The sequence below is a fragment of the Lepidochelys kempii genome, chromosome 3 (assembly GCF_965140285.1).
Source record: "Lepidochelys kempii isolate rLepKem1 chromosome 3, rLepKem1.hap1, whole genome shotgun sequence".
Taxonomy (NCBI): Eukaryota; Metazoa; Chordata; order Testudines; family Cheloniidae; genus Lepidochelys; species Lepidochelys kempii.
In genome coordinates this window covers 114,919,238-114,933,072 of record NC_136382.1, presented here as the reverse complement: position 1 = coordinate 114,933,072, position 13,835 = coordinate 114,919,238, and the positions used below count along the sequence as shown (strand labels likewise).

At 41.0% G+C, this 13,835-nt stretch overlaps 1 protein-coding gene across 4 annotated transcripts in view; it reads right to left on the bottom strand.

Annotated features, from left to right (window-relative positions):
• The window catches only part of IYD (iodotyrosine deiodinase), a 28,366-nt gene extending 14,904 nt beyond the window's left edge, over positions 1 to 13,462 (bottom strand). For 3 of the 4 annotated variants that reach the window (XR_012158086.2, XR_012158084.2, XR_012158085.2), the window contains exons 1-2: positions 13,192 to 13,462; positions 172 to 366 (exon numbers count right to left, since the gene is read on the bottom strand). Coding sequence is in view for 1 of the 4 variants with exons in the window: in XM_073337632.2 (XP_073193733.1) it covers positions 172 to 366; positions 13,192 to 13,378 (382 nt within the window). In the remaining 3 variants the exon portion in view is untranslated. The remainder of the gene's footprint in view (positions 1 to 171; positions 367 to 13,191) is intronic. The other variant, XM_073337632.2, reaches the window with a different exon arrangement.
• Between the last annotated feature and the right edge of the window lie 373 nt (positions 13,463 to 13,835).

The following is a 13,835-nucleotide window of genomic DNA, read 5'->3' as shown; positions in this document are numbered from 1 at the left end:
TTCTGAATACTTATTCAGTGCCGATTCAATAGGCCTGCATTTAAAACTAGGAGCATGGTTCTAAGATTTAATTCCCTATGTCTTTCCATATCACTCTTATCTTATGCATTTGAGGAGCAGGAGACCAGTGCTTCTGTCACTCTCAAGAGATTCATTCATTCAGTACCATACCTGCTGCTTTGATGACATTATTAATGACCTCTCTGGGGACTGGCTCATTGCTTATAAATCTGACAGACCGTCTCTTATTGAGAAGCTCATAAAATTCCTTTGACCTTTTAATCATTTCATCCTCGGAGTAACGCTCAGCAGAGAAAGAGACATGTGCAATGTTTTCATCTAATCCCTGCCAGTCGCCATCAGCATCTGTAAAGAAGGAGCAGAATGCATACACTGTGGTAAGGATTTTCTTCTTGCTGGACGAAGCCATAAATATATTTGACATTAATCACCGTAATATGTTTTAACCTAAATTTGTACCTGTACCTCACTGGAGAACCAGAATTCCTAGCTGCCAGATGACCGAGAGCATTAATCTCCAGCTCTAGTTGTAAAATGCACTGAATAAAGAGGCTGTTTAAAACAAATGACCAGGAGCATTCCAGGTTCTAATCATGCTATAGCCACTGACTCCTTGTGTGACCCATCATCAAGTCATGACCTGTTGTGCTTCAATCAATGCATCCAGAAAACTGGGTTAAAGAATAAGACCTTGCTGTGAAAGAGAGAATACATTATAGCGAAGATTCAGCTAAATTAACAAAAATAAAATGTGAGTGCTACACTTTTTCCCCCCGAAGCATACCCCTAAAAGGTCAAATGAACAAAGTCAAGAAAGGGCTATTTACAAACATGTGAAATTTCCTTTTGGGGCTGATTGCCAGCCTCTGTCCATGGTCATGTCTCATACTAAAGGTGCTATAATGCAGAGCTCAGTTCAAATGTGACTTTGTGGTTAAGGTCTGTGGTTTCACAGTGCTTTTTCTGTGTGACAGCATTGGGAGAGGGAAAGAGGGGCATCTACACTTGTGACAAACCCATACTAAACTGGAGATAAAACATTGATTTAAAATGCTTCCTGCTAGCATACATTAACACACAGCTGGCCTGATTCTCTACTCACATCTGTTTACACAGACATAACTTTATTGACTTCTTCAGTGAATTTATTCCTAATTTGCACTTGTGTAGGTGAGAGGAGGCTCAGGGCCAGTTTGTTTGGCTGATGGGAACTAGACATAACAATTTTAGCCTGGGCCTGGCCCAAATCAGCCAAGCAAACTGTGCTTAAAGATGTTAATAATAATTCCACCAACTTAGTCTCATCCCTAATGGATCCAGAAAGTAGAAAGTGTGACTTAAAAAAACAAAACAAAAACAAAGGATTTTTAACTAACAAGGTTTTTTCTAAGTTGAACAAAACACAGAAAAGAAGACAGAGTGGTAATTTTCTTATAATGTTTTTGTGTCTGCATTATTGACTACATCAGCTCATGTACTACCGGTCTCTACCTCTTTCCCTTTCATAAATTCATAGATATTACGGTCAGAAGGGACCATTATGATCATCTAGTCCGACCTCCTGCACAACGCAGGGCACAGAATCTCACCCACCCACTCCTACGAAAAACCTCTCACCTATGTCTGAGCTATTGAAGTCCTCAAATCGTGGTTTAAAGACTTCAAGGAGCAGAGATCCTCCAGCAAGTGACCCATGCCCCAGGCTACAGAGGAAGGCGAAAAACCTCCAGGGCCTCTTCCAATCTGCCCTGGAGGAAAATTCCACTCTCCAACCCCAAATATGGCCATCGGCTAAACCCTGAGCATATGGGCAAGATTCACCAGCCAGATACCCAGGAAAGAATTTTCTGTAGTAACTCAGATCCCACCCCATCTAACATCCCACCACAGGCCATTGGGCCTATTTACCATGAATAGTTAAAGATCAATTAATTACCAAAATCATGTTATCCCATCATACCATCTCCTCCATAAACTTATCGAGTTTAATCTTAAAGCCAGATAGGTCTTTTGCTCCCACTGCTTCCCTTGGAAGGCTATTCACTCCTCTGATGGTTAGAAACCTTCGTCTAATTTCAAGTCTAAACTTCCCAATGACCAGTTTATATCCATTTGTTCTTGTGTCCACATTGGTACTGAGCTTAAATAATTCCTCTCCCTCTCCGGTATTTATCCCTCTGATATATTTATAGAGAGCAATCATTTCTCCCCTCAACCTTCTTTTAGTTAGGCTAAACAAGCCAAGCTCCTTGAGTCTCCTTTCATAAGATAAGTTTTCCATTCCTCAGATCATCCTAGTAGCCCTTCTCTGTACCTGTTCCAGTTTGAATTCATCCTTCTTAAACATGGGAGACCAGAACTGCACACAATATTCCAGGTGAGGTCTCACCAGTGCCTTGTATAACGGTACTAAAACCTCCTTATCTCTACTGGAAATACCTCACCTGATGCATCCCAAGACCACGTTAGCTTTCTTCATGGCCATATCACATTGGTGGCTCATACTCATCCTATGATCAACCAATACTCCAAGGTCCTTATCCTCCTCCGTTACTTCTAATTGATACGTCCCTGGCTTATAACTAAAATTCTTGTTATTAATCCCTAAATGCATAACCTTACACTTCTCACTATTAAATTTCATCCTATTACTATAACTCCAGTTTACAAGGTCATCCAAATCTTCCTGTATGATATCCTAGTCTCTCTCTAAATTGGCAATACCTCCCAGCTTTGTATCATCCGCAAACTTTATTAGCACACTCCCACTTTTTGTGCCGAGGTCAGTAATAAAAAGGTTAAATAAGATTGGTCCCAAAACTGATTCCTGAGGAACTCCACTGGTAACCTCCCTCCAGCCTGACAGTTCACCTTTCAGTAGGACCCGCTGTAATCTCCCCTTTAACCAATTCCTTATCCACCTTTCAATTTTCATATTGATCCCCATCTTTTCCAATTTAACTAATAATTCCCCATGTGGCACGGTATCAGACGCCTTACTGAAATCTAGGTAAATTAGATCTACTGCATTTCCTTTGTCTAAAAAATCTGTTACTTTCTTAAAGAAGGAGATCAGTTTGGTTTGGCATGATCTACCTTTTGTAAAACCATGTTGTATTTTGTCCCATTTACCATTGACCTCAATGTCCTTAACTACTTTCTCCTTCAAATTTTTTTCCAAGACCTTGCATACTACAGATGTCAAACTACCAGGCCTGTAGTTACCCGGATCACTTTTTTTTTTTTCTTAAAAATAGGAACTATGTTAGCAATTCTCCAATCATACGGTACAACCCCTGAGTTTACAGATTCATTCAAAATTCTTGCTAAAGGGTTTGCAATTTCATGTGCCAATTCCTTTAATATTCTTGGATGAAGATTATCTGGGCCCCCAGATTTAGTCCCATTAAGCTGTTCGAGTTTCGCTTCTACCTCAGATATGGTAATATCTACCTCCATATCCTCATTCCCATTTGTCATGCTACCATTACCCCTAAGATCCTCATTAGCCTCACTAAAGACTGAGGCAAAGTATTTGTTTAGATATTGGGCCAGGCCTAGATTATCCTTGACCTCCACTCCATCCTCAGTGTTTAGCAGTCCCACTTCTTCTTTCTTTGTTTTCTTCTTATTTATATGGCTAAAGAACCTTTTACTATTGGTTTTAATTCCCTTTGCAAGGTCCAACTCTACTTTACTTTTAGCCTGTCTTACTTTATCCCTACATGTTCTGACCTCAATAAGGTAGCTTTCCATGCTGATCCCTCCCATCTTCCACTCCCTGTATGCTTTCTGCTTTTTCTTAATCACCTCTTTGAGATGCTTGCTCATCCAGCTTGATCTACAACTCCTGCCTATAAATTTTTTCCCCTTTCTTGGGATGCAGGCTTCCAATAGCTTCTACAGCTTTGACTTGAAGTAATCCCAGGCCTCCTCTGCATTTAGATCCATAAATTCTTCAGTCCAATCCACTTCCGTAACTAATTTCCTTAATTTTTGAAAGTCAGCCGTTTTGAAATCAAAAATCCTAGTTGCAGATTTATTTTTATTAATCCTTCTGTTCAGTTTGAACTGAATTAGCTCATGATCACTTGAACCAAGATTGTCCCCTACAACCATTTCTTCTATGAGGTCCTCACGACTCACAAAAACCAAATCTAAAATGGCATCCCCTCTAGTCGGTTCAGCAACTACTTGATGAAGGAATCCATCAGCTATCACATCTAGGAAAATCTGAGCCCTATTATTATTAGAATCATAGAATCATAGAATATCAGGGTTGGAAGGGACCCCAGAAGGTCATCTAGTCCAACCCCCTGCTCAAAGCAGGACCAATTCCCAGTTAAATCATCCCAGCCAGGGCTTTGTCAAGCCTGACCTTAAAAACCTCTAAGGAAGGAGATTCTACCACCTCCCTAGGTAACGCATTCCAGTGTTTCACCACCCTCTTAGTGAAAAAGTTTTTCCTAATATCCAATCTAAACCTCCCCCACTGCAACTTGAGACCATTACTCCTCGTTCTGTCATCTGCTACCATTGAGAACAGTCTAGAGCCATCCTCTTTGGAACCCCCTTTCAGGTAGTTGAAAGCAGCTATCAAATCCCCCCTCATTCTTCTCTTCTGCAGGCTAAAGATTCCTCTTTAGGTCTTATAAATTACACTGTATACATGCATCACACTTTTAGAAGAAATGGTGAGTGCATTTAATGAGAGTATATTGCCAGAATCAGGCTTCACTAACATAGGACCTCTTCTATATAACTGTAGCACACTCTTGCCAGTGCTAATGATCTCAGTGGATGATTAGGGCAACAAGGGTAAGAACAGCTCACTTTGTTTTGAATGATCCTTGTCTGTTACTGTAAATTGGCTTTATATGCATCTTTACAGAGCAATTTCACTTGCTTACTTTCCATTATCACAAATCTCCACTGATCTTAACATCTGCTCCAGAAAAAGACTTGCATTTCTTCCCGACTTGTGTCTTAATGGAATATGGCAATAGTTAACTGGGAAAGATTATGAAGAGACAAGGTGGGCAAGGTAATATCTTTTATTAGACCAACTTTTGTTGGTCAGAGAGACAAACTTTCGAGTGTACACAGAGCTCTTCTTCAGGCCTGAAGAAGATATTACCTCCATCCACCTTGTCTCTCTAATATCCTGGGACCAACACAGCTACAACAACACCGCATACAAAGATTACGAAGACATTTCAGAGGTGATCTGTATATTAAGATCCTGAACTTTTAATAGTTAATGGTGGACTCACTAGTCTGAACTTGTCTCAGCAACAGTCTAGATGTAGGTGGAATAACTGCAAAAATTTCAATGAGTTGGAGGGGTAACCCTTCTGCTCGTCAGAGCTGGCAGCAACAAGGGCCGGGTTCAGTATCTAGGGGTTCCATTCCAAAAACACGATGCAAAACCGGCTCGAGCCCCCACCCAGTGACCTGGGACAAATATATACCACCCCTGCTGGGCGCCTCCAAGAGGCAATACTTCCCCTCTCGCAAGCACAGACTCTGAGTGTAGCAAAAAGTCTTTTAATAACAGAGAGAAACAATGTGGCATTATGTTGGGGAAACACCACCAACAGGATTCATAACACAACCTATGAGCAAAAAAGCCAACCCAAGCAAATTGGGGCGTGTCCTTTCCCTTTGGCTCTTGAGTCCAGCAACCCAAAAGCACCCAAAGTCCCAAAAGTCCAACGATACAAAAGTCTCTGTCCCTGGTCAGGGCAGCCCCAAAGTTTGAAAGTTTATCTGCAGAGTTTTACCTCCCAACCTGGGTGGAAATGGGGGGTGTTAAGGGGCACCTTACATGGTCCAAGGCTCACCTCTCCATAGGACTCCGCTCTGCCAGCTGCCCCCATGAGCTGCTCCCGGCATCTGACAAATTGCTCTGCTCTGCCATATATCTTCAGGCTCCCCCAATACTTAACACAACACTCAGTGATTTCAGCTCTTAGTAAGTTTAGCTCTTTTGTGATTTCGGTTTGTACTAGGGGAGCCTCAGTAATGGTGCACCATTAGCCCAAAGTTAATTCAGCTCAGCAGCCTATAACTAAACTCCTAATAGAATCAAAATTAACTCTGATATTCCACAATGGAGAGAGGAGGAAGTGCAATTAGCATGTAAGGCCCTCAGCAGGGGCCCCATACCACCAAGTATTAATACCTGTCCCCAGCCTCTCTCCATTCACTGGGTTTTTGGAACGCATGACCCTTGCCTAGCGAGTGCTGCTTAGTTGATGGTGAGTCCCTCCATCATAACAAAAGGCCAAGTACAGTTCCACTGTCCTTGATTCACATAATCAGGATAACAACAGTTTATTCCTGCCCCAATAACAGGGAAACTGGGGCTCCTACAACGGCCAAAGTGACCATCTAGGCAGGGTGAGTGTGCCTGTGCAAATGAGATCAGCCGCTGAGGTTCTTTTCCACAACCCACCATGACTCGCCACCAGATGTCAGGGTAGAGCTCATCCTGACTCTGCTTACAGAGGCAAAGCATTTTGGCCCAGATTTTTAAAGGCATTTAGGTGTCGTAACGCCTAACTGATTTAGGAGGCTAAATCTCATTTTCAAAAAGGATTTAGACACTTAGGAGCCTAAATCTCATTGATTGGCAATTGGATTTAGGCTCATAAGTGTCTAAATCCCTTTTGAAAATGAGATTTAGTCTCCGAAATCAGTTAGGAGTTGAAACACTCTGTGCAGCAATGTCTAAATACCTTCAAAAATCTGGGTTTCTGTTACTATGTACTGCAGCTATGAAATTCACAGTTTCTTGCTATAAGAGGTGCTCAGTCTCTTTCATTGTTCATGGCAAGGTTAAAGACATATGTTTACCATAGCTTTCAACAATACTGAAGTGCTCATAGTGCTACTTTGGTAACAGAACAGTGCCTTGGAACATGGCTGTGACGGATGCAAATAGCTATTGTAGATGTAGAGAAGAAGAAAATCTCACATGCCTACAAAATCTACACAAATGAGGAAATTTCTAGGGGGATAGAAATAGAAGAGCAATCAGATCTGCTGTGCTGATACCCGTGACACTAAATGAATGTACTGTGTGCCTTCCACTTAGCAAATGATTGGTATTCGGATGGCTCCAAGCAATATTCTTCTCTTAAACTGGAGAAAGAACAACAACAAAAAGCTCCGTGGCATCTAACCTTTTCACACTCTGCAATTTAATTCCATTAAGCAGCTCTGGTGAGTCCAGCCAAGCAGTAAAACTAACTGTACCTAGTCTGTTACTGCTCAAAAGGTATGTCATTTTCAAAGCACTGCACCATTTTTAGGCTCACTGGATGGATGGATGGATGGATGGATGGATGGATAAGCAAGTGCTAGTGCTAATGGATACAAAGAATATCACTTGAGTCTTATGGGTGCTGATTCAGTAAAAACACTACCTATGTGTGGTTTGCTTTATGTCCAGGCAACTTACCCCCAGTTTATTAAAAAATTGAGAGTCATGGTCCAGTATAGACCAAGTTTGTACTGTATTGAACTGTAGGGCCCCACATCTCTTTTACTTCTTGGTTCACAGAAGATGACCCTGTCTCCTTCTTCTGCCTTGCTGTGTGCTAAATAGCAGCTGTCACTTGTCCATCAAACTAGCATCATATTATTTTCCCTTCTTTCTTTTGCAACATGTGTGTTCTCTTGCTCATGACACAGTAAAGCAGCTTCAGTGGGGTTGAGTGGCTTCTTCCAAGAACCAGGAAGAAAAATGAAACTTAGGGCTTGTCTACATAAGGATGCTCAGGAAAGTTTATCGGAATTAACTAACGTATGGTTTTAAAGTGGATTAGTTAAACTGCATTAAACCTCTGTGAGCATTCTCTTGTTCAGAATTAAAATGGCCTCAATTTGGTTTAGTTTAATCTCTTAGACAATAAACAAGCAATAATTTTAACTAGGAAAACAGAGTTATCATAACCATATTTTTTCACACAAAGTGGGGACAGCGATTCCAGATGCCCTCTGACTGCAAAATTGTAACATCTTATTGATATTTTCTACACCTATGTTGGTATTTTCACCAAAATTCATTCCCATCTGATGGCTTTTGTTTGATGGGTGTGAACTGGATAGGCGGTCTCAAGCCAGTTGCTAATGTCCACATCACAGAAAACAGCAGAAATAGCTCTTGCAGAGTTGAGGGTTTGTAGCAAATAAATTAAAAATATTCCATCTGGGTTAAAAGAAATAATAAAATAAAAGACACTGCGTTCTACCTCTCCTTGGCCTTGTCTTCACTAGGAAAATTAAGACCCTTAATTCACAACCAGTACAATGACAGACAGGGCCCACCCTGGGCAGTGGGGAAGGTAGCACTTGAGCCCTGTTTGGACTACAGCCTCCTTCATTGCTACCACTGGTGGAGAATTGCTGGTCAGTTTTTCTGGTGCAGTTTTACACCAAGCTGCTTCTCAAATATGGTTGAACAAGAAGCATAATAAATTTTTTTTTCCAAAACTGTAAGACTTTATTTTCCAAGTCCCTTATCTTAGACCTGGTCTCTGCTTGGAAGTTTTACCAGCATAACTATTTTGGTTAGAGGTGTGATTTATTTATTTTTACAAAAATAGCTGTAGGCCAGGTCTACATTATGATTTTGTTGGCATAGCTATGTCGGTCAGAAGTTTGAAACAACCCACACCCTATAGCCAACACAGCTAACCAGCACAACCCCCACTGTTGTTGCAGCTATGTGGATGAAAGAGAGCTTCTGTCAGCGTAGCTAGTGTCATTTGGGGAAATGGTGTTATTATGCTGACAGAACTCCTCTCAGCATAAGTTGCATCTACATGAGGGGACTCTGCCAGTATTGCTCTATCAGCATAGCTATACCAGCAAAGCATTTGCAGTGTAGGCAGGGCACTAGTGTGAAAGCAGCTATACAGATATAAAGCACTTTTATACTGATACAACGGCATCCACACTAGGGAGGTTGTACTGCTTTAACTATACCAGTATAGTTATAGCAGAACAATTTCTAGTGTTGACAACATCTTAACACTACCTGGTTCCATTCAACTGAAACTTTCCACAGAACAACTTTTCCTTTAACTACAGGTCAAACAGGAGACATTTCAGGTAGAAATGAGCCTAAGAAAGTGAGTGAAGCTATTTAAATAAAATATAGTTTATAATGGAAACTCTGTTAATAACCAGGGACTCTGTTCCTGCACCTACTGAAGTCAATGGAAGTTTTACTACAGATTTCAAAGGGAGTATGATCGGACCTTTAATTAAGGCATTACTAGCTCAATAAATCACTACAGGGAGGGCCATGTTCTGATCTCAGTTCTATGTAAATCTCTGGGATATCCCTGAAGCAGAGCAGAATTTGCTCAGAGCACATTGTGGCTTTGCTCTTTTAACTTCTCTAGAGATAAAAAGAGGTGCTTGCCTGGCAGAGACGTTGGACTTTAAGCCTCTGTCAAGGTTCCTTCCCCACTCTGAACGCTAGGGTACAGATGTGGGGACCTGCATGAAAACCTCCTGAGCTTAGGTTAAAACTTCCCCAAGGTACAAACTATTTTACCGTTTGCCCTTGGATTTTCGCTGCCACCACCAAACGTCTAACACCGGTATTATTATTATTAGGAAAGAGCCCATTTGGAAACGTCTTTCCCCCCAAAATCCTCCCTTACCTTTACACCCCCCTTCCTGGGGAAGGCTTGATAAAAATCCTCACCGATTTGCATAGGTGACCACAGACCCAAACCCTTGGATCTTAAGAACAATGAAAAAAGCATTCAGTTTCTTAAAAGAAGAATTTTAATAGAAGAAAAGAATCACCTCTGTAAAATCAGGATGGTAAATACCGTTCAGGGTAATTAGATTCAAAACATAGAGAATCCCTCTAGGCAAAACCTTAAGTTACAAAAAGACACAAAAACAGGAATATCCATTCCATTCAGCACAGCTTATTTTCTCAGCCATTTAAAGAAATCATAATCTAATGCATATCTAGCTAGATTACTTACTAAATTCTAAGACTCCATTCCTGTTCTGTCCCAGACCCTTTTTTTCCCCCCCTCCAGCTTTGAAAGTATCTTGTCTCCTGACTGGTCATTGTGGTCAGGTGCCAGTGAGGTTATCCTAGCTTCTTAACCCTCTACAGGTGAAAGGGTTTTTCCTCTGGCCAGGAGGGATTTTAAAGGTGTTTACCCTTCCCTTTATATTTATGACAGCCTCACAGCACATAGAATCATAGAATCATAGAATATCAGGGTTGGAAGGGACCCCTGAAGGTCATCTAGTCCAACCCCCTGCTCGAAGCAGGACCAATTCCCAGTTAAATCATCCCAGCCAGGGCTTTGTCAAGCCTGACCTTAAAAACCTCTAAGGAAGGAGATTCTACCACCTCCCTAGGTAACGCATTCCAGTGTTTCACCACCCTCTTAGTGAAAAAGCTTTTCCTAATATCCAATCTAAACCTCCCCCACTGCACTTGAGACCATTACTCCTCGTTCTGTCATCTGCTACCATTGAGAATAGTCTAGAGACATCCTCTTTGGAACCCCCTTTCAGGTAGTTGAAAGCAGCTATCAAATCCCCCCTCATTCTTCTCTTCTGCAGGCTAAACAATCCCAGCTCCCTCAGCCTCTCCTCATAAGTCATGTGTTCTAGACCCCTAATCATTTTTGTTGCCCTTCGCTGGACTCTCTCCAATTTATCCACATCCTTCTTGTAGTGTGGGGCCCAAAACTGGACACAGTACTCCAGATGAGGCCTCACCAATGTCGAATAGAGGGGAATGATCACGTCCCTCGATCTGCTCACTATGCCCCTACTTATACATCCCAAAATGCCATTGGCCTTCTTGGCAACAAGGGCACACTGCTGACTCGTATCCAGCTTCTCGTCCACTGTCACCCCTAGGTCCTTTTCCGCAGAACTGCTGCCTAGCCATTCGGTCCCTAGTCTGTAGCGGTGCATTGGATTCTTCCATCCTAAGTGCAGGACCCTGCACTTATCCTTATTGAACCTCATCAGATTTCTTTTGGCCCAATCCTCCAATTTGTCTAGGTCCTTCTGTATCCTATCCCTCCCCTCCAGCGTATCTACCACTCCTCCCAGTTTAGTATCATCCGCAAATTTGCTGAGAGTGTAATCCACACCATCCTCCAGATCATTTATGAAGATATTGAACAAAACCGGCCCCAGGACTGACCCTTGGGGCACTCCACTTGATACCGGCTGCCAACTAGACATGGAGCCATTGATCACTACCCGTTGAGCCCGACAATCTAGCCAGCTTTCTACCCACCTTATAGTGCATTCATCCAGCCCATACTTCCTTAACTTGCTGACAAGAATTAGAGGAGGGATTATTGCTTATTGTTCAAAAGTGAAAAAATCCTACTGTATTAGGGGGATGTTTGTTGTGTTATAGATACAGTAAATGGAGGAAGGTTGTCTAAAAATCTCCCTTTTTCTAACAGGACAAAAATATCTGTTTGCATATGAAAGTTAAATTTAATTTGACTCTGAATATTTTGAACAAAATTTTAAGTTGGCCCATTTTAAATTACTGGCATTTAAAAAAAAAAAAGAAGCAAGTAAAAGAAAAAATGTAAAACATTTTAAATATGACCCGTTGGCACTAAGGTCCCTCTTGAAGGACTTATATCTTTTTTGCTTATTTAGAAAATGTACGTTTTAAATTGATGGAGACATTCATAGTCAAAGTGCCACACTGAGAATTCACAGATCATCACTTTAATTGGCCACGGGGATTTTAATTTGCCACAGTTTAACTAGAATATTCAAGCATAAAGTGATAAAAGGAAAGGACTTTGTTAATTTTGTAGGGGATTAGTTTTTACATTGTGTAAGGAGGTTAAGGTAGATGAAGTGATTATTGTAAAAAGTTATAGATAATTTAGGAAACAGTGACTACAACTTAATGAGGTTCCATTATTGAGATTTTGGATATACATACTAGTAAATAACAAATTTATTTGGGCATAAGCTTTTGTGGGTTATAACCCACTTCATCAGACACATGGAGTGAAAATACAAGGAGCAGGTATAAATACATGAAAGGATGGGGGTTGCTTTACCAAGTGTGAGGTCAATCTAATGAGATACATCAATTAACAGCAGGATAAGGAACCCCCATCCTTTCATGTATTTATACCTGCTCTTGTATTTTGACTCCATGCATCTGTGAAGTGGGTTCTAACCCATGAAAGCTTATGCCCAAATAAATTTGTTAGTCTCTAAGGTGCCACAAGGACTCCTCGTTATTTTTGCTGATATAGACTAACACGGCTACCACTCTGAAACCTGATACTAGTAAATGAAACTTGAAAAGGCTTGTGAAATAGATAGATAATGTTCATTAGCAACAGACAGAGGAGCAGAAAACTGGTTGAAGTTTGAAGAATTGGAGACATGGGCTCTGGGAGAGCATGTATCATTATGAGATAAAAACCTAAATATAAAACTTTAAAACCACAATGGCTGAAACAGTAGTTTACATCAAATGAGAGTTTTTAAAAGAGCTCTAAAAATTACAGGGGGCAAAAATCTGCAGCATTAGTTTAAGAAAAAACAGAGAGAACTTAGAAAGTATATTCAAAGAGCAAAAAGGAGGAACTGTATATTTTGTGCACATACACACTTACATACCAATACTGCATCAGGATCTGCTAGCATAGGCCAGAGACCCCACATAAGTACAGAGGCCTTGGCTAGCGGTTCCAGTGCAAAAATCAATGCCACATTTTGTAAGTTCAAATTCTCTGCCTACCTATTTCTTGAAAAATCTGACCCCCAGCATACTTCCAAGCAGATCCCAGTCCTACATTCCTAACATAATGAGAGGCAATTTCCTCTTCTTTAGCCCCCTCTCACAATTATATCTCAGAGAAAATCTGACCCACAATTAATTACTTTATTTAAGCTAATCGTGTTGCCCAGTACTTGCTACTTTGGGATGGTCTGACTTATTCTGCCAGAGGTAGAATTTGTGATCTCTGTACTACTCGAAGTACTACAGTGCATTGTAGCAGCAAAGCTATGTCGCAGACTAACTCTGTCTAATTAGTCCAGAGGATCGTGTCTCCCCTATTCATACCAATAGATGAAAATTAAACACAAAAATGCAAAGTAGAGTTCTGTTTTCCTTACCTTCTTCCTCTACATGAAGGTCAGTGCTGTCTCTGAGGTCGTCATCCACCCATGGGCGAGATTCAGATTTATTTTTAGTTTCACTCTTCCCTTTCTTCCTGCTTTTCCTGTTGCTTTTCAGTATTATCCCAATCAAAACACATATAATTGCTATAAAGACTGGGGTCAGGGAAGAAAAGCGGTCCATGACCTGGAGTTTAATTTAGAAGGATGCACCTTCCCTTACACTGACAGTTTCTTTCCCAAAAAGAAAGAAAATGGGGACTGGTTGGAGGGTGATAAGCAAAAAGGGGTGGAACAAAACGTACAGTGAGAAAGGGGAAAGTTCAATACTCTGGTTCTGTTGTTTTCCAGACTCAGGCAAACATTTCTTTTGGCTGCAACTCTGTAGCATACCTCATTTGCTGGCATCCTCTTTAAAATCTGACACAACTGAGCAGTTTTCAAAATGCTGGCTCTCTCTCCCCGTGATCTTAGCAATGTCTTTTCAGTGTCTGCATCATAGTTAGGGAATGGTGGGAGTCCTGGGGCTCCCACAATCACACTTTCTTATTTTGTTTTCTATTGCCTTTCTTCTGTTTTTGTGCAGGAGCAAAGCCAACTTTATTATTTATTTACCCATTTATTTAATATGGGAGGGGTAA